We start from the raw sequence: 27,963 nt of genomic DNA on the forward strand, positions 1-27,963 counted from the left end.
TTTATTGACATTACTATGTATACATGTACTTAATGATCGAAGTGCAGTAAAGGTTTGACAGACAGATGGTCATGAATGTTCCAGGTCAGACCTTTTACCCTGTTAGTACTAATGGCGCTCACTTTATGTCTCATCTCTTCCAGGGAATTGGTGCACGTTGATAGGACGGTGATCGTCTTCCGTGAGTTCCGCGGACGTCATTACTGAGGGCACAGACAACTGTGGTTGCAAGATGTCAAGACATTACTTCTATAGAGAAGCAGAGTAACGCAGGCATCACCATGTCCAACGCAACAGAAGGATCTTCCTACATCCTTTTCCGGACATTCAATGACCGTGATATAACACTTGTGACGTTTATTGTGAACATCGTCATATTCATCATCGGATTCTTGGCCTTATCATTGAACGCTATAGTTCTCGACACTCTGGTGAAGAGGGGTAATCTGGAACCGACGGATCTGGTGATGTGCCATCTTGCAGCCACGGACATGCTCACCGGGGTCCTCATCATCCACACTGTCGGATATAACCTCATCTACTTTCAAAACACCATCGAATGCCTGATTCGCATTGGCGCGGTATTTATCTTCATCTCGAGTTCCGTGTATCATCTGTCGTTATTGACGGGCGACAGGTTCGTGAAGATCGTCTACCCCTACCGCTACCAGGATGTCATCACCCGTAAGTCCGTGTCCATCATGTCGGCTGCTATCTGGGTGTTCTCCGTCAACCTCGGCCTCCTCCCCTCCTACGGCTGGCGAGACTACCCACCGCCATCAGAACCGCCGTGTTCCTTTCTTGGTGTGCTGCACAACGGGTTTCTTCGGTTTGGACTTGTGGTCTTTCTTTTTCCGGTTTTTGTCATCGCCATCCTATATTCGAAAATCTTCTTGGTAGCCAGACGACACGCACGTGCTATTGCGGCCACGGACGTTGCTGGTAGCAAAAAGGAGTCCAGCAGTATGAAGTTTACCAAGACCGTCGTTATTCTCATCGGGACATATCTCGTTTCGTTTCTACCAATGGGTATGTACCACTTTTGCATATGTAACCTCGCGACTGTTTGTCGTAAGAGTGAGTGACTGTTGTTGTTGTTGTTGTTGTCTGTTGGTTACCGCCGCACTCAACAATATTCCAGCTATATGACGGCGGTCGGTAAATAATCTAGTCTACACCATACTTCCCAGTGATTGATATCGTGGGCATCGTGAGTGAGTGAGTATGGTTTTACGCCGCTATATTCTAGCAATATCACGGCGGGGGACACCAGAAATGGGCTTCAAACATTGTACCCATGTCGGGAATCGAACCCAGGTCTTCGGCGTGACAAGCGAACGCTTTAACCACTAGGCTACCCGACCGCCCCTCGTGAGCGTCGATCCCCACAATTGGGATACGATGACATGCATCAACCAAGTCAGCGAGACTGACCACCCGATCCCGTTAGTCGCCTCTTACAAGCATAGTCACTTTTTACGTCAAGCATGGGTTGCTGAGGACCTATTCTACCCAGGATCTTCAAGGGTCGAGTTGGGTATAACGCCGCTTTTAACAGTTTTCCAGTTATATCACGGCGTGTCAGCTTAATGTGGGAGGAAAGCCCGAAGTGACGCAGTTGTTAGATGTTTACCAATTTGGTGAAATCCACGAACACGGGGGTGGGGATGACAAACACCGAGACATAATCGGGGCGAACAGGCATTCGAATAAAACAAAACCCTTTCCATATTCATAAGACATCTCTTCTAAAATCAGTGTCGATTGTACGATTCCAACTTTATCATGAAAATGTGTTTATTAATCACTATCAAATAGTAATGATACCAGGTTTTCGTGCACAGGTGTGTGTATCCCCACCGGTGGTGCCCGTCACAAACACACGCAAAGGCATGTCGGTTGTTCACCTGAAAATTTGTTTTGTCACTGATGCGTCAGATTTGGAAATGCCCCTCCACATGTCTACCATAAAACGTTTTGAAAGCCGAGGCCTTGAATGTTGAAACCTTGATCAAACAACTTCTGAACAAGAGTCGTTTGACACCTTTTGAAATCTTGGTAGAAAGAACATGCTCGATTGTATCTCAAACGTTGTGAAATGTAAACGCCAAATGCTGGAGCTGCTGGAGTATTTGCAAGACATGAAGGGAAGTTGACTTGTGGAAAGTGTTTTGTCACTCTGAATCTTTCAATCTTCCCGAAGAAGATGTGAATCTTTATGCATAGATCTAAATATGAAACAGATGATGAGTTGGTGAGTGAGTGTGTATGGTTTTACGCCGCCTTTAGCAATATTCCAGCAATATCATGGCGGGGGACACCAGAAATGGGCTTCACACATCGTACCCATGTCGGGAATCGAACCCAGGTCTTCAGCGTGACGAGCGAACGCTTTAACCACTAGGCTACCCGACCGCCCCAAACATATGAGGATGTCTCAGTGGTCTCCTTTATGTCTTGGTGGGTAAATCAGTGGAAGGGAACTGGCTATTTGATTGTTATTAAACGATATCAGATCATCGATATACCTGAAGCCAATCTTCTTGGCCAAATTATCTTGCTCTGACTTTGCCAATCCGAGCAGAAATTCCAATTAATATGCTTAAAGAAGCAGATACGCAAGAAGGGGAGCAGAATTTGTGCGCATGGGGATGCCTACTTTTTGCCTAAATGTCTTAACCCCAAATTTTACATAGATGTTATCAATAAGGAAGTCCAGCATTTTACATAGTGTTCTCTGGTCACCACGCTTTGTAACAAAAGCCCCATGGATCAAGGAATGAGGTTTTTTGTTATGTAAGTCATGTGAGATAGTGGTGTATAGAGTTGAAAAATCAAATGTTTGGACATTACACTGTCAAGTAATATATGTAATCTGTATTCAAACTGATTTACCAACACACTGTTTTGCTTGTTATGAGTTGTTGAATTGAACGATTAGATCAAATATCTGTGCTGCATTTCAGTGCTTATACAAATGGCGCTAATAATACAGAGTATATCATAAAAGTGGACTCGTGAAGATCCGGGGTAGAATAGGTTTTCAGCTACCCATGCTTGTCGAGAGAGACGCGACTAACGGGATCGGGTGCTCAAGCTCGCTGACTTGGTTGATTCAGGTCACCATATCCCAATGGCGTCGATCGATGCTCATGATGGCAATCACTAGATTGTCTGAATCAGACACTTCAATATTGCTGAGTGCGGCGTTAAACAAAAAAAATTAAAATAAACAAACATAATGATAAAAAATAATAGTGTCCATGGGTGTGCGAAACATCTAACAAATCTGAATACTAAGAAAATGTAAAGTTACCTTCCCTGACCTCAACGATTAGAGCGAGTTAATGCGATTGCCTACTGTAGTTATCATAACATTTTAACATGAATATATACTGCTTAATGTATGAAATACAATAAAACGGGTATGTGTGTCAGTGGTGTTAAACTTCCACAACCGAGGAAACATTAAATCCAATTCGTAGATTAACCTTGGTATTGCTGAAAGTCTCGATCCATCAGTTTTCTCGCTAGGGAACGTTAACCAAGAACATTGGTTTCTGCCGTCACTGAGAGCGCCAGAGCGAGACCGTGTTAATGCATATTCGATATTTTTCAGAGTTGAAGCAAGAATGTCTGCCATATTGTAATCGTTGGATTTATTATTTATGTCATTCCGACGATTTATGTACCAGAGATACCTCAATCAACATTAGCCTGATTCTCTACAGAAATTCTTAGGACAGATAATCAATAAATAATTCACTTTTTAATGTTCTTTGAAGTTGGTCATTGGTCACGTCTTTCTTCCAATCTTTCTAAGAATTGTCGCCTTACATAAAACATCAATCTATATTAGCCGTTTTGTGAAATTGTTTTTGGTTGCGGCCATATTAGATGTTGTTTCTGATCGATATTGTCTCATAAACATTGCCCTGTCTTGTAAGGTCCTTCGTTTCTTGTTAGGTTCCTCACTGAAAGTTTGCATGAAGATTTAATGTCATTTGTTTCATATTTTGTTTCTTGGTTGCATGTCAAAATTTTCTTGGCTTGGCGGCCATATTTAATTCAAGTGTTTCAGAGTGCTTTGTTTTGGGGTACATATCTTCAAAACCATACTCCTCTGAACAAACAGGTTGAAATGTTTTTAAGCTTCTTATGAATCGCCATACTTAAAACATCAAACCATTTCTCGTTTCCTCAAATGTTCAACATGGAAAACACTGAAAGTTGTTATTATGTATCAACATAGTTGCATCATGCTTTTGCTTTTGGGTGCATGTTAAAAGTTGATTTTCAGGTTTTGTCAAGCAACAGTCTCATGCAAAATGGCGCGTAAAAATATTGAAAGAAGCGTTAGTACAATATGAGAATACCCCTTCTCACTCCCTTTTATATTGCTTCTAGAGCAAGGTACAATCGTGTCTTGAAAGTATTCTGTAGAGAGTATATATGTTGTTGAGATTTAAAACTTGAAATCACTCATTATCCCCGCCACGACGTGTGGGGGGTTTCAAGGAATGCGTGCTGTCCTTCCGGCACGTTTAGCTCAAAGACAGATCAATGTTCCTGGATCACACTTTGCACTGATATCAGTTAAGCAATGAACAGGTGCATCTTTATATTTAGGATTTTCAGGTTTCTATGGCAGCACATTTCAAATGAGGGTAGTGTTTGCTTCCTTTGTATAACCTACAGACCGTTTCTGGACCAAACTTGGCGCAGATGTCAATCTAGCCACGCACATCTGCCGTTGTTATCTGTTTATGTCACGTCTCGATGACTACAAATTTGACAAATTGGGTTTGTTTCTGGTGGATAACTTAAAGACAGGCCATTTTTCTGGACCAAACGTTCTGCACAGACATCAGTATAACCATGAATTGATGTCTTTTGGTATGTAAGAATGTTTGAATTTTTTTGTCCATGAGATATTTCCAAACAAACAAACTTTGTTGCAAATTAAGTTACAGTGATAGACATTTTAAATATGATTTAGTTTTAATACAGGAAGCCATATTTGGGGGGACTGTACTGAAAAAGGTACATTGTCCACAAAAATGCCTGAAAAGTTGAAAAAAATACATTGTCGACGAGAAGGCGGTGGCTTATGTGCCAATCTGGTGAAGTCTGTATGTATCTAATTTTGTGTCATGGGCCGAACAAGCCGGGCATTTAATTTGGTATGCAAATGTTGCTATTCGTGTCGAATTTGCTGGAGTTATAATACCCCTGTATCCCTGGTGTTTGCATATTGTATATCCGATGCCACTTAACACTGTCAAAGTTGATGCTCCATGGTGGGCGGGGAGCAGGTTTTTTCTGAATATGTTCCTTCACCATGACTCATAATCAGTTTTGTTCGAGGCACAGTCATTTGGAGTCAGGCTCAGTGACTTCGCTGGCCGTGTGGATCGTTGGTCATAATTACAATGGTTTGTCTGGACCAGCCTCGATCATTTACAGGCCACGTTATACAGCTGGACGTATAACCAGGAACAAACAAAACAAATGCTGCAAATGACGACAGCTGAATTTGAATTGGTCCAATTGTGGTAATGGCCATTGATACCAGGTGTTCACGAAAAGGTGAACGTATCCTGCCCCACCAATGGCACCTGTCATCTGTGAATCCACATTCGCCGAACGTGCATAGCGCACCTATCCCTCGATAAATAGCTTCTCTTGACAGTTCTGCACATATGTCTGTGTTGTGCCTTGAGGCTCTATCCAAGTACCTGTTACCGTCCTTGGGGATCAATCACTATTGGTACGGGGGAAATCAGTCTGTCTTGGCATCCTCCGGACTGTAACAGAAGAGCAATTATCAAATGGATATATGTGATTTTAACAAATAATTCATGACGTTGTCGCGCGGGTAATTGTAACTAAAACAATCGGTATGAACCTTCCTATTTTATATTGAATCGAGAAGCGCCTCGGATGTGATGGATGAAATGCTTGTGTAATATTTCTTACCCTGAAACGAACTTCGATGGGCCAAGAGCTACAGACAGACAGGCAGACAATTTATTCAGTAAATGATTGTATGGTATTGATGGTACTCATCATGAAAATGGGGATTCTAAGTACCAACAGTATTCCAAACTTTCACCTGAGAAGAGGTAACCAATTCTAGGTGTGAAAAAAAACAATTTTCGAATATCGCCAAACTCTGACGAATTAGTCAAACATCTCAGCCAGAACTTAGGCTCACACATTTACAAGTCACCACAAAGATTTGTAAAAAACATAAATACTGTCGGTAGTTAGCACTTCCTTTTGGAATAACCAAAAAACGCATGCGGTCAGCTGTTTGTAACATGATGCAAACAATTGCCCCAAACGCAGCACACTCATTTCCCAAAAACCAAGACCGTCGATGCACGTGCTGCGACAAAAAAAATACCGTAAACTGTTTTTTTCGGTGCTGCATGGAGCATCCGTGCAGGGTCCTGTATAAAATTCGACCGAAAGTGTCACACACAACCACCTGAACCAAAACACACACGTTTAAATGTAGAACAGAGACAGATGGACACGGGTATGGCTATGAGGGAGACTTCACAAGTTGAGATTGCCAGAACACTCGGTTTGCTCATCAAACTGATCACACGGTAACAGGGCTGGCCACGTCACTGACAGACCTCGGAGTGGCAGACCATGTGTAACCACCACCTTAGATACATATCAGCGAACCTTTCGCAACCCGTTCCTTACAGTCACGGAATCGGCAGCAACGTCGTTGGGTCACCCTGTCAGCCCCAAAACAGTAAGAAGGCGATTGCATCCTGTTGGCATTAGAGCATACAAACCGCTCCGTGGGATGATGTTGGGTCCACAACATCGGCAAGACAGACTACGGTGGGCTCGACGTGTACGACGTTGGCAGAGGCGCGAATGGCAGCGTGTCTTGTCCCCGATGAAAGCAGGTTCAACCTATTGCATGCAGACGGGAAGGTCCGTATTTATCGCCGTAGGAGTGGGTGGGGTGGTTCAAGAATGGCTCCTGGTTGTATGCAAGAGTGTAATCTGCGACGACCAGAAGACACCGCTCGTTGTTATCCATGGCAACCTCAATGCACAACTGGATGTTGGTGAAGTCCTGAGACGAGTAGCGGTTCCAGACGTCATCAGACGTTTGACTTTGACGTCATCCGTGAGACGGCCCATTGAGACATGCATCCTTGCTAGGGGAGGTAATACGCGGTATTGATGATGACGCCCCAATGCCACCTCAGAATCCGCTGTTATTTTCACCCACTTATTGGCCACAGCCTATGTCACGAACTTTGTGAAAACTGACTTTTTGTCCCCAGTTATATACACTGTCCGCCATTGGTTTTAAGCTGACTGTACGTATTTGATATTTTACATGATTGACAACAGGTAAATTGAATACACAGAATTAATTGCATCAACATCTTTTTAGTCTTTGTTTTCATTTTACAGTTCATCAAACTCTTTGGATCTTCAGTTTATGTTTTATTCTTTAGAGACGTGCATGATACATTCAGGACTGTAGAGCACGTGAGTCGTATGTGGCACGTGCATTTTCACTATTCTGCTAATGCCAGCATTTGTTAAATCAAGTGTTCACGAACCGACAGCAATAGGTATGATATTCGAATTCATCACATTAAATTAAGTACAATTCATCCCTCTTCCTTTCTGTTGCAGTCTTTGTATGAGATCAAATCCGAATCCGAAGGGGGGGGGGGGGGGGGGGGGGGTTATCCCTCACATCATAACATTTCAATATTGGCTGCCAGAGTGAATGTGCTTTCATGGGGGCAGCTGGTGACGCATCACACTCAAGGAATATCTACTCAAGTAATAGAGGCTGTTTTGTTTCAGAGGCGTCCTATAGTTTATTGTATTTTGGAGACCATCGCTGTATCTTAGTTGTAAAAAGTAAAAAGGGTATTAGCGATGCATTGACATAAACAGAGAGTCACATAATACGTACTCACCATAAAGAACAGCTGGTTGCAGATGGCGCTCAGGAAACATGAACACCATAAAATACGCTTGTATAACACAAACATTAGTTTAGGTGCTCCTTATATGAATTTCCTATATCATTTCCTTCTAAATGTTCATTTTATGGGGCCTCGTGGGAATTCAAATCATATAATGCAAAAGAGATGGCTAATCCGATAAATTTAACATCAGACCGGCAGAGAACAAAATGTTATTGCTAGTCGTTGGTAGCAGATGATGGCTTCCAACACGGTCACTCTGAACTGATACACCATGAAACTAATGGGTCATTTGTCTGGCCAGCCTGGTCCAACAATGGTACTATGTGTCAGTAGAAACAGGATCTGTGTGACGTGGACATGTTCACAGTGTAGGCCTGACGAGAGAACCATCCATCACAGCCAGCCAACATTCTCAGAAAATAGGGCTTGGGAAGATACCAACGTCCACCAGAGACTACAAAACACAATGGAACGCAATGGCGACTAAAATGCTCTTTCCGAGTATCCAAGACATAATGTTTGAGTGTTTTGTTCCAATCAAATAGAGGGATTTCCAGTACACCAAAGTGCATTCGTGAGAGACCAAAGCCGGACGCTGCCTACTCGTCTAGTTACATTCAGTTGATATACGCTCCTTACAGTGCATACAGTTGGAAAAATCTATATGACATCCTTCATAACTGGATAGTGGCGCTGGGTTTGCTTTGGGGTTGCTTTAGGGTTAAAGCGTTCATTCGTCAGCTAAAGGCCAGTGTTTGATTCCCCACATGGATAAAATGTTTGAAACTCATGCTGGTTTCCCCTGTCGTGATGTTGCTAGAATATTGCTATAGGCGGCATAGACCACACTCCCCAATAACATTATAACAATTTGTTATGGTTTTAAAGACTTCCTTCGTTGTGTGTTGAATAACCTATGGCTAAAAGTAAAGTTTCATACAGAAGGAAAATTCATTATTCTTACTTCGGAGCCACTTTTTTTTACCTTTTTTATACTTATTGACTGTTGTTTACCTCATCCAGCAGATCAAGTAATTCACATGCCGTGTGATCATTAACACAAAAAATTAAACTGTGTTCACGTGAGTAGTTCAATGTTAGTGAATTGTGTTGATGAATTGTCCCGAAGTTATTTGTGGTGCATTCGGGATGTAAAACGGGAATTTCAAATTCCACACAGAAGAAAAATCAATTGTATTGACATCGATATCATCATTCGTTATGGGAATTTATTTATGATCAGAATATCAATACGATCTACATATCTCAGTATTATATTGATTTCTGATTAATCATTTCCTTCTGCATTCAACAAGATCCTGCCAATCGTGACAGACATCACATCACTTACCGTTGCACCTCTACAGAACTATAATTCAGTGGGTTAATGGTGTAGCTTGGTGTACAGAGCTTTGTCCTAATCCCTTTGTCTCTTACATGTGACACCTCGATTCAATCCACTGTACTCATTTATACACGAGATATGTGATCTTGTCATAACCATGTTCATTTTAAACCTGGTAAAAACAAATGTCTCCTCAATCACCTATAGCAATCATATTCGTTTTATTATAAATTCATGTTATTGATACTTTAATGATTTAATTCCATAAATATCCGAAAAAGATCATGTTTCAGCAAACCGATCTGTTCGAGTAATGTCTGTGTGTTGGGCGAGTTAACATATGCATCGTTTGTGGCCAAAGAAAAAGTTCTTTGTTTTGATATGGCTTATGCGAATCTTACGTCTGGAGTTTTGTTTCTGACATTGAATGGTAAGGAAATCACAATAGTATCTCTTGCAATAAATATAGTTATATTCACGGTGGGATTCCTTTCCCTGTCTCTAAATGCAATTGTTGTGGGCAGTTTGGTGAAGAGGACTGTTCTGGAGGCCAAGGATCTGGTGATGTGCCACCTTGCCACCACCGATATGCTCACAGGGGTCCTAATCATTCACACAGTTGGGTATAACATTATCAACTTTCAGAACTCTACAGAATGTCTGGTTCGTCTTGGCGTCGTCTTCACTTTCGTGGGTTGCTCTATCTACCACCTTGCCCTCCTGACATTGGACAGGTTCGTGCAGATTGTCTACCCTTACCGCTACCAGGATGTCATTACCAGGAAGTCCGTGTCCATCATGTCGGCTGTTATCTGGGTCTGTTCCGTCAACCTCGGCCTCATCCCAGCCTATGGCTGGAGGGATACGCCAGGGCCATCAGAACCGGCATGTTCTCTACTTGGAGTCCTAACGGCAGGATACATACAGATGGGACTGTTTTTCACCTTCGTTCCACTTTTTGTGATTTGTGTCCTGTACATGAAGATATTTCTGGTTGCTCGGAGACATTCCCGCGCGATCGCCGCTACTGACGTGACAGGGAACAGGAACTCTGGAAGCATGAAGTTCACCAAAACAGTGGTCCTCCTTGTCGGAGCTTATATCATCTCGTTTTCACCTCTGGGTAAGACAAGCGGTTTTCAGTGAATTTCAAAGCAACACTAATTTAGAGTTCTAAAAATGAATGAACCCCACAAGGTTAGATATGGTTATACGGTTCAGCAAAAGTTCGTTTGACTTGAATAATTTATTATACAGTTACTTTCAATATTATTTGAGCCTACATGATCTCGTTGTCACCGTTTTTTACCTTTTATTGAGACAAAACCATCTTACTTAAGGACAGACACTACAAAATATTCATAAATTGATCTTATTGCGGAGTTTTATATCTGCTTTTTTAAACAGAATGTCTAAGCTGTCTGTGTTTCGTTACCTATTCTAACCTAGCCAAATTCAATTTCTTCAGTCACTGAAAAGGGTTATATGATGTTCATTACGGATACCACAAAAGCATTGTCGCTGGGGATAAATAAATAAATCATTTTAGCTTTCAGCCACATGAGTGAGTATAGTTTTACCCCGCTTTTAGCAATATTCCAGCAATATCACGGCGGGGGACACCAGAAATGGGCTTCACACATTGTACCCATGTCGGGAATCGAACCCGGGTCATCGGCGTGACGAGCGAACGCTTTAACCACTAGGCTACCCGACCGCCCCTTCAGCCACATGAACACTGTCCACGATTATGATGTAACAGTTCTGGGCATTAAAGGCCGATGTATTATGATGGCCTTTCTTCCTTTCCCATAAGAGGAGATTCCGTCTTAGAGTCTCTAGCCACCTTTGTTTGTCATACGAGCCGCCTCAATCGGGTGGTCAGTACAACATAAAGACATGACCATATTACTTAAGGACAGTCACTACCAAGGGGAAACTCAAAATGATCTAATCCCGAGTGCCATAATTTTTATATTCTTTTTGAAACAGAATATCTAAGCTGTCTGTGTCAGGTTTACCTATTCTGGTATTATGGTGACACTTTGGTCTTTCCCCATAAGTGGAGATTTCGTCTTAGAATCTCCAGCCGCCTTTGTCATACGAGCCGGCTCAATCGGGTTGTCAGGTTCCTGTCTGGCTCTGTAACTCGACGGCGTAGATCATTGCTCATAATATCAACACAACTGTACCAAAACACCAGTAGCTTGGGTCACTCATTATTGAATCAGGTTCTTGGCACATGGTGGTGCCACACTGTAACTGTACTGAGCAGCGAACTAACGGGTTTAAATAAAGCTTTCTATTTCATATCAAGAGAAGTAAAAATAAAATTGACAAAACCCTTTCCATAATCATAAGAAATATATGCTTAAAAGGAGATGCCTTTGTACAACTCTGACTATATCATTTTAAACAATATGGTTATGAATCACTGTTAAAAAATGTTGATACCAGGTGTTCGCAAACACGAGAGTGTATCCTACCTTACCAATGGCACCCGTCACAAACACATGCAAAGGCAAGTCAATCTTCACATGAAAAAGCATGGGAACATTATGGTACAAGTCAAATCAACAATTGCGACTAACAGTCAATCGCCACATGTCAAGTGAGATCGTTTTGGGAATATTTTTCGTCGTTAAATGCGTCGTAGTGAATGAAAATGTGTAAAACTAGTGTGGGACACATTTAGTGATACAGAAGAAATGTAACATGCAAACGCAAATTCCAATCTTCAGACAGTTTTGCCTTAACTTCGTGAAGGTTCCAACTCAAACCTTTCGTTAACTGAATCTATTGCAGGCGCCATTGTATTCTAACGGTAGAAGAATGCAGATGATTAGTCTCTGATGTAGCACTGGCAGCAATGGTTTTCTAAACCTGAGACAAGTGCAGATGAGTAGTGTGTATCTGATCATGACAGCCTCTGTGTTCAGATGATTGTTATCGTCCGTCACGTTTTGTTTCGGGAACTCACAACACCGTAAATTTCTTGTCCACAGAATTCAGGCCACAATGCTCAGCAGCAGGTTCCTTTTGCATTTTTTTTCAGTTTTTGGGACAGCAAAATGTTTGAGGATGAGAGTATGATTTGTTTTTGCTGCCTTGTGTTGTTTTGGAGACAAGACATTATTATCAATTTCCAGAGCATATGTCATGAACCATTTGTATGTCTTCACGTATGCAGTGTATCCGATGATAACCAATGTTCTCTGTGATATTCTCCCGGGAACATCACCGTAATGAGATGGCTAAAGGTACCAATTATCTTGCAGCATATTAATCAGTTTCTGACTCTGTGGCATTGATTCCTAGGCGGTTATGATGGTCAGGATATTAAGTCTCGCACTCAGTAGGACATACCATTGGCGGGGGATAGGAGGATTTCTTGCTTTTATCTATTTCAACTCTGGTAGCAATGTGTTCTAACGTTGGACTGATACAGATGGTTATTATCCAATTTAGCTCCCGTAGCAATGTGTTCTAACTTTGGACTGATACAGATGGTTATTATCTATTGCAGTTCTGATAGCAATGTGTTCTAACGTTGGACTGATACAGATGGTTATTATCTATTGCAGTTCTGATAGCAATGTGTTCTAACGTTGGACTGATACAGATGATTATTATCTATTTTAGCTCCCGTAGCAATGTGTTCTAACGTTGGACTGATACAGATGGTTATTATCTATTGCAGTTCTGATAGCAATGTGTTCTAACGTTGGACTGATACAGATGGTTATTATCTATTGCAGTTCTGATAGCAATGTGTTCTAACTTTGGACTGATACAGATGGTTATTATCTATTGCAGTTCTGATAGCAATGTGTTCTAACGTTGGACTGACACAGGTGATTGTTATCTATTGCAGTTCTGATAGCAATGTGTTCTAACATTGGACTGATACAGATGGTTATTATCCATTGCAGTTCTGATAGCAATGTGTTCTAACGTTGGACTGATACAGATGGTTATTATCTATTGCAGTTCTGATAGCAATGTGTTCTAACTTTGGACTGATACAGATGATTATTATCTATTTTAGCTCCCGTAGCAATGTGTTCTAACTTTGGACTGATACAGATGGTTATTATCTATTGCAGTTCTGATAGCAATGTGTTCTAACGTTGGACTGATACAGATGGTTATGGTCTATTGCAGTTCTGATAGCAATGTGTTCTAACGTTGGACTGACACAGGTGATTGTTATCTATTGCAGTTCTGATAGCAATGTGTTCTAACGTTGGACTGATACAGATGGTTATTATCCATTGCAGTTCTGATAGCAATGTGTTCTAACGATGGACTGATACCGATGATTATTATCTATTTTAGCTGCGGTAGCAATAAGTTCTAACTTTGGACTGATACAGATGATTATTATCTATTTTAGCTCCCGTAGCAATGTGTTCTAACTTTGGACTGATACAGGTGGTTATTATCTATTGCAGTTCTGATAGCAATGTGTTCTAACGTTGGACTGATACAGATGGTTATTATCTATTGCAGTTCTGATAGCAATGTGTTCTAACTTTGGACTGATACAGATGGTTATTATCTATTGCAGTTCTGATAGCAATGTGTTCTAACGTTGGACTGACACAGGTGATTGTTATCTATTGCAGTTCTGATAGCAATGTGTTCTAACATTGGACTGATACAGATGGTTATTATCCATTGCAGTTCTGATAGCAATGTGTTCTAACGTTGGACTGATACAGATGGTTATTATCTATTGCAGTTCTGATAGCAATGTGTTCTAACGTTGGACTGATACAGATGATTATTATCTATTTTAGCTCCCGTAGCAATGTGTTCTAACTTTGGACTGATACAGATGGTTATTATCTATTGCAGTTCTGATAGCAATGTGTTCTAACGTTGGACTGATACAGATGCTTATTGTCTATTGCAGTTCTGATAGCAATGTGTTCTAACGTTGGACTGACACAGGTGATTGCTATCTATTGCAGTTCTGATAGCAATGTGTTCTAACGTTGGACTGATACAGATGGTTATTATCCATTGCAGTTCTGATAGCAATGTGTTCTAACGATGGACTGATACCGATGATTATTATCTATTTTAGCTGCGGTAGCAATAAGTTCTAACTTTGGACTGATACAGATGATTATTATCTATTTTAGCTCCCTTAGCATTGTGTTCTAACTTTGGACTGATACAGGTGGTAATTATCTGTTGCAGCTATGGTTGCCTTGGTGTACACGTTTGGCGGATTTCACGAAATGTCTGCAGCCGCAGTTGGGGACTACATCGTATACGCCAGCGTCCTGACGTTCGCCAACTCCCTGGTCAACCCCATTATCTACGCCTTCAAGCTGCCGCCAGTCAGGAGGAGACTACTCCGCGTCCTTGGCAAGGGCGACAACTCTTCCAACTCAGCAACTAATCGAACCGTACAGACGATTGTCACGGATATGGATTAAATAGAATGGATTATTAAGCATTTGTGATATGTATGTTTTCCTCTCAATCTATTCTTGATTTAAGCAAACTGTCATTAACTGTGTACGAAACAAATTAATATTTGTGTAGGCCTTAAACTAGGAATAGTAGAGTAGGCTATGCGATGGTGGGTCAGACGCTTTAGATGCATTAATGCAGTACCCCCCCCCCCCCCCCCCCCCCCCCCCTCCCCCCACCCCCGCCTCCCCCCTTCTAATGCTTGCCATTGTTTGGCTGACCCGGCCTATGTCCTTGTACATGTATAACATGACTCTCCCCCAATATGACCCTCCCCTTGAGACTGACATCTTGTTTTATGACCATACCCCGAATCCCTTTGACCCCCTTCTTCATGTAATAAATGGCCGGTTGGTCTGTTGAATATTTGGCTTTTGGATATTAATAAGTGACTTGGCTAATGACAGCTAGCTGTCTGTCATTTTGTGATACTCTTTGTAAGTGGTCTACGTCTCGTCGGGTCACATTGCCCAGTGTATGTCAGTCCTAGAAACAATAGCGAAAGTAGCTAGGCTGAGTTATAAAGATGCTAAATTCTCAGCCAAGTGATAATGTTACCCACAATTTTGCCACACATTTGTCAACTAGCCCGGAGTGATATGCAAAAACCTTACACAAGCCTCATTTTCAGCTTTCCATCATATCATTTGGGGGAGATGTGTCTACCTCAGATATATTTTTTTAAACATGAACACATTTACAGTTTTACAGTATGTGAAGGAAGCTGACTTAATACCTTATGCTAAGGCAAATATGAAATACGATGCATATGTGTGTGTTTGTTCGTTTGTTATTTGACACTGAACTGGGCAATATTCCAGCTATATGACGGCGGTCAGTAGGTAATCGAGTCGGGACCAGCCATTCCAGTGGATGCCATCATAGGCATCGATATGCATCAACCAACTAAACGAGCGTGACCAGTACTGACCACCCGTTTCCGTCAGTGACACGTTGCGATAAGCATGGGTAGCTGAAGACCAGTTCTAACCCGGAACGGGGGCACGGGTGGCCCAGACGTCTAAGGCGCCGCGATTTGCTGTGCAGAGTTGCGTCCCTTGGGAACGCCAGAAACCTATGATTGTGGATTCGAATCCCGGTTCGTCCCGATTATGTTTCTAGGTTTGTCAGCAAAATACCCATGCTCACTCACTCACTCACTAACCCGGATCATCAGGGGGGAGGGGGGTAGCTGCAGATGTGAAAATTATCTCTGCTCCACATAACATAAAAAAGGCTGTGGATTTCATGATTAGTATGAACATGTATCTCAAGTTTAAAGTGAGTGAGTCACTTGGTTTTAACGCCGCTTTTAACAGTATTCCAGCAATATCACTGCGGGGGACACCAGAAATGGGCTTCACACATTGTACCCATGTCGGGAATCGAACCCGGGTCTTCGGCGTGACGAGCGAACACTTTAACCACTGGGCTACCCGACCGCCCAAGTTAAGAAGACGTTTGTTTTAATGATGCACATTTGTGAATAGCAAATACATGTAACGAAGCAATGTTAATGGCACGGGTCGGACCTTCTATATTCTGGGAGAGAAAAAGGTGATTTGAAGCAATGAATATTAAAAGGTTGGTCCCTAAGCGTGCCTGGTTGCACCTCTCACACGTGTTGAACGACGGGCACGAGTAAATGTAGGCACACAGTATCCATTGTTTCGTACATTGATGTAGGCTTCACAGATGAAAATAATAAAGGATTGGTGGTAAGCTTAACGTGTGCTTCAAGGTCCCAGTGGTTTTGCTATCATAACGATAAAGGATTTTGAGGCAAGCTTGACGTGTACTTCAGAGTCACAAACGATTTATTTCTATCATATTACCCTTTATGTCTTAGCCTTAGTAAGTCTGATGTAATTCGAACAAATGCATATTTTCATATCTGTTGTATGGATAAAACTATTCGGGTCTCAATAAAAATGACTTATCTTTCTTTTGTTCTAGATGATTGTAGAATTCGATTTCTACCGGGCAGTACTGGCTTTTAAATAACGTACCCGTGTAAATGGGCAAGAGCTTGAGATGTCCCAAAAATAAGAATTTCAGATCCTCCTGATATACTTCTCATACTCTCCAGGGGAAGGTGCGGCGGAGGCGTGTGAGTTTCTGTGATGCCTGTATATAATTTCACAGCTAGTTTGCCTCTTACTCTGCCTCTGTGCTTTGTCGGATAATCGAGACTGGTTATCCTCTGGGGTTGATGTTTTACTTTAAGCCACAATGAATTGAATTTTTGTGGAACTGCCTCGGCATGTTTCTTTGTTGTTTAACGCCGCACCCAGCAATATTCCAGCTAGATGACCTGGCCAGCGTATAGAACTACTATGGTCACATCAAGGCATATTTAGGCTGGATTAAACAAAGAAGGTATTTGCTCCTTGGACTGTGATCTGAATTGCAGTGACCGTCGTGGTTTTCTAGACACTGCTGTGTATTATAATGACATAGAAACGGAAGTTGCTGATTGTGAGCCAGCACATTATTATGATCGCCCCATGTGCCATTATCTCTTAATGACCTCTCAGAGGAAAACACAGTTGCTAGATCGATACTATAGACAACATCCTATACCGACCTGTCAGCTGCATCTTTGTCGGGGGTGCTGGTGTTGAATTTTTACAATTTTTGTCAATGTAATTAAAATCAGGTGAGGTGAAGGTGACATTAGGATTAAAGTCGTGTTCAAGATGATTGCCCTGAAATATAGCAGTGTGTGCGTTTATGCTTGCTAGTTCGGACTTTTACACTGCAAGCCCAATGAAATACAATGCTACAGTTTAACATGGATAGGACCGCCTCCGTGGTCTAGTGGTAGAGCGTCCTCCCGGAGGGCGGAAGATACGGGGTTCGACCCACGGTCGTGTCATACCAAAAGACGTTAGTAGATGGTACATGTTGTTACCCTGCCTGGCGCACGGCCTTAAGGGGCTAAAACAAGGACTGGTTGGCTCGGAGTCAGTATACTGTGTCTGCTATGCTATTTGGATGAGTCTTGAGGTCACAACTATCAAGCAGAGACTAAACAACAGTCAAAGCAGTGGACACATCTCATGTCTCTTCCTTCAAAGAAGGCAAAGCCTGTTCCATCAGCTGGCAGTGTGATGAGTTCAATTTTCTGGGATTCCAAGGGAATTCAACCGTTGGGCCGGTGTAGAGGCCAGACCATTAATAGCAAATACTAGAATTAATATTTCAGGGAACCTACAAATTTATTCAGAAATGATACATAAAGAAATGACGTTGTTGAATTCAATCTCCATAATAAATTCAATATCAGTTCCATGCCCCGTGAGCATCAATGCAGGCACCATTGTCTCCTGTAGTATCCTACCCAAACTGTTGCAAATTCTGGGCACACTGAGGTCGGTTGGGAGCCCGTCGTCCCAGAACAACCCAAAGGTGTTCAATCAGTGACATGTCTGGAGATCTGGCTGGCCACGACAATGTTGTGACACGTTGTTGTCTCAGACAGTCGACTGTATAGTCACCCAGGAACTCAAAGTTCTGACCTATGCGCTGGACAAATGTTATGACAACTTGTAACATCTGGTCAACATAGTTGACCGGTCATGTTCTCCAAGCTGAGACCATGATGCTTCCCACAACCATACGTATTGTGCTCTTTGACTGAAGCCAACACTACCTCTCTCCACGAACGTCTCCAAACACGTTGTCTACCGTCTGCAAAGCGTAATCGTAACTTCGATTCATAAAAAAAACATGGTATATCTCCAATGTCGCTCATGACGAGCCCCAAAACTGCTGTGCCCATTGTTGTCAGAGGCGCATGCACGTCGCTAGATAAGTGCAATAATCTTGGACGCGACGTTAAACCCCATTTCACCTCACCTAACAAATTACAAACAAACGCAAGAAGTAAAAACTGATATGTAACAAGGGACTCATTCTCTGGATGCATATGGCTGATATACCTAAACTACACAACTATTCTCAGGAAAGCTTTTAAACAGGTCAATTTGAAATCCAGAAGCAATTTTGAAATGATTTCGAAAATACACTCAGTTCACAGCAACCTAGCGAGAAAAGATAAAGAATTGACATCGTTAATTTCGGGTTGTAGTGACAAGGAGCTCAATTCTCCTTGTTTACCCTTGTGCAAAGTTGTCATCCACTGTATCAAAGTCAGTGTCAGAATCTCTGTAGAAGCAGTGCTAATGCACTATGCCATTCGGTCACCATTGTTGACCCGAGATAAGTTTTGACACGTCTCATGGCACTGAATGTACGGTCAGCAGTAGGACAGGCTACTGACATGGTGGCAACATGAACATCTGGATCAAGATTTATGGCAAAGTCCAATGTTGCTGAGAAGCATGCATATAATGATGGCTTCTCGTGTGCAGGGAGGTACATCGTCTGATTACAACAGATTGTATATCAAGTGTAATTTGTTGTATTTTCAATGAACCGGCGAAAGAAACGCCACTAAATAAATAATGGTCGTCAGTTTTCAACAAATTCCAAACAGCCCGAAAACAGTTGGGAACACATAGCTGGAATGCAACTTACCTATTCCCTGTGAAAATGTGCTCGTGCTTCACGTGATTTGTTAGAAAAGTGAATTTTATCACTAAAAAAGCAAAATGTGCACAAAATTACCCGTATGAAATTCTGGCATAAAACATGAGGAGGGTTGTACTCTCTCATCACATGAAACCGTTTAAAACAACGAACGTGCCTCGACTAACCAATTGGCGGAGGGACAGAGCCATCGGTATGTTGCAAATGGGAGCGACGCAGGAGCACGTTGCCAGGATAGTGGGCTGCTTCAAGTGCACCATCGCCAGACTTGTCCCACGTCACAGGCAAACTGGCAGCACTGCAGACAGGCCGAGGAGTGGAAGACCCAAGGTCACGACCCCACAAGAAGACCGGTATTTACGGGTGCTTCACCTAGAGTCCAGATTCCTAACTGTGCCAAATCTTCAAGTCTGATGGGCGGGTTCGAATCCAACGTCGACGTGGTGAACGGACGGCACGTTGTTGCGTCCAAGAAGTGGAGCATTATAATGGTGGTATTGTCATGGTCTGGGGTCATCATCGACGGAAATCTCATTGCACGTCGTTACATTGATGAGGTTTTGCGGCCTGTGTTTCTGCCTTTCCTGCAACGACACCCATGGACGCTGTTTCAGCAGGACATCGCCACCCCTCAAACAGCTCGAGTCACTAGCGACTTTCTGAACGCCAAAAACGTGGCCGTATTACAGTGGCCAGCCAGATCACCGGAACTGTCACCCCTACTGTTCGGGCTGCAATCGTTGTTTGAGGGGGTCACATCCGATACTGAGCCATGTGTGTAGCACGGGACTTTAAAAGAGATCGACGTCGATTCTGCGGGTGTGATCGAATATTGGACAGTGCACCCAGCATGATAAACGTGTCTGCAGAGCCTTAAGTGCATGGTTTTTCATCTTGTCATTTTCAAATACCGTTTTTGAATGTATTTTTTTCAACATTTAACATCAACTGTTACTCAATTTTGCGTCTCTTTTGTTTTAGACCAGAAAATTGTTTGGTGACGTTTCTTTTAGTTTCGTTTATCTTTCGCGTTATGGAGTAAACTAGGCGCGAAAAACTGTGCTTCAAACAGCCATTGGGACATATGATCAAGCAAGGGTCGGTACGATTTCTTTTCTAGTACATTTCTGAGGTGGATCTAGGAGCATTGTCACGCACAATGTGACGTTCCACACACCTCGGCATCGTAGGATTAATGTCATATCTATTTGATAAATCTGAGGCTCTTTGAACCGCTGGTCCTTTGCAGTGTCATCATCACGGATTTATAAACTTACTGACGACAACTGATGCCCCACTTGAGGCTTTCATCAAATCAATGGTTGATTCCTTTCGTATTGTTTGTCCTTGTTCATCGGTTGAAACATACAGACAGGGAAATTGTTCTTTAGTTGATGAGTAGAGTTGCTTCGTCGACAATTAGAGGAAATCGTTTCTGTGAATTACAAGAATCAGCTAACTGCTTTCTGATTCGCGATGATCTTAGGTGATAGAAACTCGTTACCAGCTGAACTGCAAATGACTTTTCAATAGCTCATCATGTTTGCACGACAATGCAAGAGTGATACAAAATTGCTATTCTCCTCAGCATGGCCCCTAAGTGCAAGTTTTTATCTCTCACACAAGACAAGTATCCCAACAAGAGGTTGACATGACCCTTGATCAGTGTTCTGATATTTGCCCGACCATGAACGGAAGCTGTTATTAGTCATCTCTCGCGGTGTGTTGGAATACATGTTCGTTTCTCATTTCTGATGTTTTAGATATTTAAGTGATTTTTCCCTTACATCCGTTGCTTCTATATTTCTCAGAAGTGTGGAACGAGTTTTTTCAGACTTCAGGTTGCTTAATGTGTTGGAGTATTTTGGCAAGCCTATACAAGCCCCGCTGTTGAGAACTTTCTCTAAGGTACAGATGTCATGTGGACGGTTCATCCTGCCTACAGTGGCATTCCGCCTACAGTTCATCCTGCCTACAGTGGCACACAGTCCGCCTATTCTGCCAACTCTTAAAAAAGCAGACAAAACCTCTATGACCAATCATAAGTATACACTTCATTTATGTCAGAGTCTTTCATTTGTATGACATTCATGACATTCATGTTTGTTTGTTTGTTTGTTTGTTTACACCCAGCAATATTCAAGCTATATGACGGCGGTCTGTAAATAAGTGAGTCTGGAGTAGAATATACAGTGATTGATATCATGAGCATCGATCCACGCAATTGTATCAACCAAGGATGCGAGCTGATCACACGCTCCCGTCAGTCGCCTCTTACAAACATAGTTGCCTTTTACGGCAAGCATAGGTCGCTGAAGACCTATTCGAACCAGGTCCCTATTGCACATAGCGATCTTAGCGCTACGGCTATTGTAGGTTACACACAACCAAATGTTTTCCCATAGACTTCTATAGTAACGTTATATTTTTTTTTTAAATAACTAAGCATTCAACAGCTATTACCTGTACGTGTGTGCACAGTTTGGCCTTAGAGTAGCAATAGAAAAATAAAAAATAACTAGCTTAGCCAGCTCCTTTTCCGAGTACCGGAAGTTAAACACACCACCCCCAGTTTCGCACCAAATGTCACCTACTTGAAAATAGCTGTGGTCACATTCAGCATAAGTCATCATGTTGAAAAAGACGGTACTAAAGAATATCCTCCAATCACAGTCTGCAGATATCTCTCGATCTGCACTGAAGGCTACGAAAACCGCACTGTCCAAACTGGTTCTGATTTGGTGTAGTAGAACCTGTAAGCCAATGTTAATGAATCGGAGTTACGACCATCTTAGCGCTAAGATCGCTTTGTACAAGTGGGCCCAGGATTAAGGGTGGTTTCATTAATGACAACATAACATCATCACCAGTGAATATACTTCAGAAAATGGCTGGCAGCATCAAGCATTCTTCCTTCCTTCCTTGCTGTAGCTGTTCTTTCAGGCGAAGTGGTCAAGTGGCAATCGAATGGTTCTTTTCACCAGAAGCCAGTGCATGTTATGAGACAAGATAGGTTCATATTTATTCACATTTCATTATATACTGTTTGCTATAATTTGTGTTAAAAGAATTTTTAGTCTATAATGGGGAAGGGAAGACGGGTATTCAGTGAGCATTCAATAGGGGAACTAATCCCCTAGTAAAACTTAGTATGTGTTTATTAAAGTGTCTGAACAATGTTACACCAACATACCCGCAATATACACCAACATAGCCGCAATATATCGCAACATACACCAGTATACCCGCAATATACACCAACATAGCGCAATATATCGCAACATACCCGCATTATACAGCAACATACCCGCAATATACAGCAACATACACGCAATATATCGCAACATACCCTGGATGTGTGTCCATCAAAGGCACTGGTGATATGAAACTCTTTTTAACCAGTTTTACTATCACTAAAGACAAATTTACCATCCCCCGGTTTATACACCACGCATATTTTGAGTGTGTGAGTGAGTTGGGTTTAACTCCGCTTTTAACAGTATTCCAGTTATATCGCGACGTGTCAGCTTAATGTGGGAGGAAAGCCCAAAGTGGTGAAACCCACGAGTACATGTATGGTGCTGACAAACCTAGAAACATAATCGGGGCGAACCGGGATTCGAACCCACAATCATAGGTTTCTGGCGTGCCCAAGGGACGCAACCCTGCACAGCGAATCGCAGCGCCTTAGACGACTGGGCCACCCGAAAAGGGAATCGAACCCGGGTCTCCGGCGTCACGACCGAACGCTTTAACTATTAGGCTACCGAGGTGGGTTTAACGTCGCTTTCAACAGTATTCCAGTTATATCACGGCGCGTCAGGAAGTGATGCAGGTCTCAAACATTTACCACTCAGGTGAAACTAACGAGCACGGGCATGGTGCTGTCAAACCTAAAAACGTTATCGGGGCGAACCGGCATTCGAAAGCACAATCATATGTGTCTGTACGCAATTTTGCACAACGAATTGACGAGTGGGTCCCCAGTGCCCATGTGCTCCATGCAGTACACACATGTAGATGGACGTTCAGACATATATGATGGAAGTTTGTTTTAAGCTGATCCATGCTCAGTGTGTTCTGGTTTCAAGAATATCACTATCACAGAGTTCTGCACGCTGATAAAATGTCAATTGTGGTCAGGGGAGCATATATTTCTTTGATAACAGATTATTGTTTCCGGCAATCAGTCGATTTTCAGGTATTGACATCCATGATAGGTTTCATTGATCACTGGTTCTTATGATCGAGTGTAATGAAACATAAGTATGTTCCTTAAGTGGTTTCCATGTGGGTGCATTCTGGAGAAAGCGTTAGGCCGTAGGGGATGCCTCACTGTCATGGCCAACAACTCTGTAGCAAGTACAGCGTTGGTTGTATTTACAAGTTTGAATGGATACGACGTAACCGCACCCGCGCTTGCAATAAATAGCGTTATCTTAGTGATTGGAATTCTTACACTGGTTTCGAACGCCTTTGTCCTGGATACTTTGGTGAGGAGAACGAGTCTGGAGGCCACGGATCTGGTGATGTGTCACCTTGCCGTCACCGACATGCTGACAGGGGTCCTTGTCATTCACACAGTCGCGTACAACTTGATCAACTTCCAGAACGTTACAGAATGTCTGGTTCGTCTTGGCGCCGTCTTCACTTTCGTGGGTTGCTCTACGTGGCATCTTGCCCTCCTGACATTGGACAGGTTCGTGCAGATTGTCTACCCTTACCGCTACCAGGATGTCATCACCAGGAAGTCCGTGTCCATCATGTCGGCTGTTATCTGGGTCTGTTCCGTCAACGTCGGCCTCATCCCAGCCTATGGCTGGAGGGATACGCCAGGGCCATCAGAACCTGCATGTTCTCTACTGGGAGTCCTGACGGCAGGATACATACAGATGGGACTGTTTTTCACCTTCGTTCCACTTTTTGTGATTTGTGTCCTGTACATGAAGATATTTCTAGTTGCTCGGAGACATTCCCGCGCGATCGCCGCTACTGACGTGACAGGGAACAGGAACTCTGGAAGCATGAAGTTCACCAAAACAGTGGTCCTCCTAGTCGGAGCTTATATCATCTCGTTTTCACCTCTAGGTAAGACAAGCGGTTTTCTGTGAGGTTCAGAGCTGCACTAATTTATTTTTCTTTAAATGGATTAACCCTGAAAATAAGAGTTAGTTCAGCGAAAGTTAGCTTGTTTCAATTATTTGACTTACATCGTATGTTCTGTTTACATCAAGATATTATTGTATTAAACAGGAACTTGGATCAATATGGAAAATCTCGCCACGCATAGGTTTCACAGTTGATAGTGCTGTGCTATGTTTGCTCATTCATGTGGGTGGGCAATCATGGGAAGGAAGATGTCAGAGACCCATCATTACATGTTCCTGGACGAGCCCGGAAATGCTTCGAAAACTTTTTTGGAAAAGACCAAACATATTTGGGTTCACCTTTAATTGTAATCAATTAATTCCTCATTACGCATAATTTATCTTCCACAATACGAAACTCAACAAGTTCCCCGCCATTCCACCATTACATTTATAGGGAGGGGAAATTCACGATTGGAAAATCGAAATCCATCTTACCGACCAGCTTGGTACAGAGGCGGCCATCATTTTCCATTTCTTTGCACAGATCCAGATTAGACATTTAATTTGGTCACGTTTGTGTCTTCGATTTCCAATTCGGTGGGCATATTCTTTGTCGCTAATATAAATCGGTTATAATCAAAAGTCAAAATCACCTTACAAATGTAAGAAATGTCAGACGCCGCCACTCAGCTGCTCATCGGGCAACGTGATAAAAATACTCTCTTCAAAAAAAGAAACGCATAGTTAAAAAATAAGGATATTTATTAAGCGGATGTAAAAGTATCTACACAGAATATGCGTGAACACAATCAAATGAAATTATATACAGTGATCGACAAAAGCATTGTCGTCATTGTCAGTATTAATTCAGTTCAGTCATTGCACATGTATAGCCACAAGGGGGCGTCATGGTCAGTACCTGGTCACACCACCTTTTGCAGCCGTCACTGCTCGACACCTCCTTGGCACAGATTGCACAAGTCGTCGGATGTTTTCGTGGCAAATTCTTCGCCATTCCTCCTGTAAGACGTTGGCGAATTGTGCCAGTGTGTTGGGACGCTGGTGACGTTGATGGACGCGTCGATCAAGTTCGTCCCACAAATGTTCAATCGGGTTGAGATCAGGCGATTTGGACGGCCATGGAAGGACATTGATGTTCTCATTAACAAGGAAATTAACTGTTGCACGTGTTGTGTGGGGCCGAGCGTTGTCATGTTGGAACAGCTCCCTCTGGCGGTCCAAAGTTGGGAGGAGGTGATGACGCAGAATTTGGTCTATGTATGTAAGAAAACGTGACTCATCGCTGAACCAAACGCGTCGCCAGTCGTTGACGGTGTAGACGTCGCAAGACAGATCCAACTTTTGGTCGTCTCGCTCGAATTCCCACTTCCCTCAGACGGTTTCTGATGGTTTGGTCGGAAATTCTTCGCATACCAGGCACTTGTCCTGCAGTGTCCGTTGCTGCAGCAAATCAATTCCGAAGGTGATGCAACCGGATGTACCGATCCTGAACAGGGGTGGTCACTCTTGGTCTTCCACTTCTGGGATGATCTTCAGTCGAACTAGTGCAGGTATATCGATCCCATAGTCGAGATATGGTGCTTTGGTGAACGTTGAAGTGTCTCGCAACGGCAGATTGGGACTCCCTTGCTTCCAAACGTCAGATGGCGATATTTCGGTCAGCTACAGATAATTTTGGCATTTTTCGATCTCCGTTCACGTCAAAAAATTCGTAATGAACTGATGAATTTTGTACGGTCTTTTATAGTCAGTGTCTCTACTCTTGTTTCAAACACTTTGCACTTGCATTGTGCTGAAATCTTTTTGTGAAAGCAATTTCCGTGCATCCTTTGCATTTTTGCTGATAAACGTTTACAAAAAACATTTTGAGATGTGTTTGCGCGCAATGCACAACAAACATGACATGATTAACGGAATCAAACATAAGAATTGTCTTTATGACGATTGCTGAAAAAAAAATCTAACTGGAATTCTCAAAACACCTATGCGTTTCTTTTTTTGAAGAGTGTAGTTGGACTGGTGTCATGGGAATTAAAGGGGGGTCTTGCTACACGATCTAGAGACAAATTTCAGTCTCGGTCAAAACGTAATAAATGCCATCAGAACAGTTGTGATATTGTATTTTTATTTGAATGTGTTTTTGTTTGTTTGTTTTTCACGCCACACTCAGCAATATTCCTGTTATATGACTACGGCCTGTACATAATCAATTCTGGACTAGACAATCCAGTGATTGACATTGTGAACACCGATCCACGTCGTCGGGGTACAATGACACGCTATAAGCCTGGTCACCGAGCCTGACCATCCTATCCGTTCAGTCGCTTCTTACGACCAGCGTATCTTGTTAGGGATCTGTTACAACCAAGAATCCCCGGGGCGACTGACAAACAAACCATGAAAACACAGCGTGGATTGAACGACTAGAATCAAACTACCTGGGACCGCCACGTTGTTCGAGCCTGTGTCCCCTTTAACATAAGTATGACAAGCGTGCGCAAGGATTTCAGATGTGTTAATCAAAACTTGTTTACTTTGCGTTCGGGCGAGTCCACTGATGGAGACTGATAACACGAACTTTCAGAAAACAGAAATTGTTAATCACAGTATCGTAACGTCTATTTCAGCCGTACTAAGACTGGTGTTCATGTCTGGAGGATTTCCCTGGTCCCTTCCTTTTGGGGGCCAGGGGCTACACGCAGCAGGGGGTCCCCGGCAGACATCCATATATGAATATGTTGGGTTACACAGTAAATGTTCCTGTGTTCGGATATTGGTACCTTGTTCGTTTGACCAAAGTGCTCTCGGCTGCCGGTCTAATAGAATTGTGTCTATTTCAGCTCTAATAACATGGGTGTACACGTTTGGCGGATTTCACGAAATGTCAGCAGCCGCAGTTGGGGACTACATCGTATACGCCAGCGTCCTGACTTTCGCCAACTCCCTGGTCAACCCCATCATCTACGCTTTCAAGCTTCAACCAGTCAGGAGGAGACTACTCCGCTTCCTTGGCAAGGGCGACAATTCTTCCAATTCAACCACTAATGGAGCCGTGCAGACAATTGTCACCCATATAGATTAAAGGGAAAGGAAACAAGAAAACATTTTAAGCGATGAATCAACACGGCGGCAACTCTTTGTTCGTGAAATTACATTTACAATAAATAATAAACACATGCATGTTTAAGCAATACTTACCGAATTCATAAACTCCCTTTGAACCCTGTGGAATACGCGCGGTGGACTATTCAGGTGTCGGTTCTCTCTTTCATTATTGTGAAACAAATTCTATCACATCTTATGACTTAAGTTGTTTTGTTGAAAATACAATTGTAGACAAAATTAGAAATGCATAATTTCCTAGCGGGCCATTTGATATTTGGGGTGGTGTGTGTGAGTGTGTGTGTGTGTGTGGCGGGGGGAGGGGGGGGGGCATTTTTTACAACACCATGTGTTATAAAAACCCAGTCAACTTGACACG

General features: G+C 42.6%; 2 protein-coding genes across 2 annotated transcripts; both read left to right on the forward strand.

Moving 5' to 3' along the window:
- The first annotated feature begins 281 nt into the window (after positions 1-281).
- Positions 282-20,153, forward strand: LOC139456792 (adenosine receptor A3-like). Its single transcript, XM_071238390.1, has 3 exons — positions 282-1,029; positions 14,539-14,750; positions 19,638-20,153. The coding sequence occupies exons 1-3, from the start codon at positions 282-284 to the stop codon at positions 20,151-20,153; spliced, it is 1,476 nt and encodes a 491-aa protein (XP_071094491.1).
- Positions 20,154-23,711: 3,558 nt separating this feature from the next.
- Positions 23,712-27,564, forward strand: LOC139456808 (adenosine receptor A2b-like). The gene is made up of 2 exons (XM_071238391.1): positions 23,712-24,459; positions 27,323-27,564. The coding sequence occupies exons 1-2, from the start codon at positions 23,712-23,714 to the stop codon at positions 27,562-27,564; spliced, it is 990 nt and encodes a 329-aa protein (XP_071094492.1).
- The last annotated feature ends 399 nt before the right edge of the window (positions 27,565-27,963 follow it).

Source organism: Haliotis cracherodii, unplaced genomic scaffold, assembly GCF_022045235.1.
Source record: "Haliotis cracherodii isolate W230 unplaced genomic scaffold, xgHalCrac1.p SCAF_1, whole genome shotgun sequence".
Lineage (NCBI taxonomy): Eukaryota > Metazoa > Mollusca > Gastropoda > Lepetellida > Haliotidae > Haliotis > Haliotis cracherodii.

What these genes read in the sequence shown, in the direction of transcription:
- LOC139456792 (XM_071238390.1), top strand. Translation starts at nt 282, where the DNA reads ATGTCCAACGCAACAGAAGGATCTTCCTACATCCTTTTCCGGACATTC. An exon ending in CGTTTCGTTTCTACCAATGG is followed by an intron (nt 1,030 to 14,538) that starts GTATGTACCACT and finishes TATCTGTTGCAG; the next exon opens with CTATGGTTGCCTTGGTGTAC. An exon ending in ACTCAGCAACTAATCGAACC is followed by an intron (nt 14,751 to 19,637) that starts GTACAGACGATT and finishes CACCATCGCCAG; the next exon opens with ACTTGTCCCACGTCACAGGC.
- LOC139456808 (XM_071238391.1), top strand. Translation starts at nt 23,712, where the DNA reads ATGGCCAACAACTCTGTAGCAAGTACAGCGTTGGTTGTATTTACAAGT. An exon ending in CATCTCGTTTTCACCTCTAG is followed by an intron (nt 24,460 to 27,322) that starts GTAAGACAAGCG and finishes TGTCTATTTCAG; the next exon opens with CTCTAATAACATGGGTGTAC.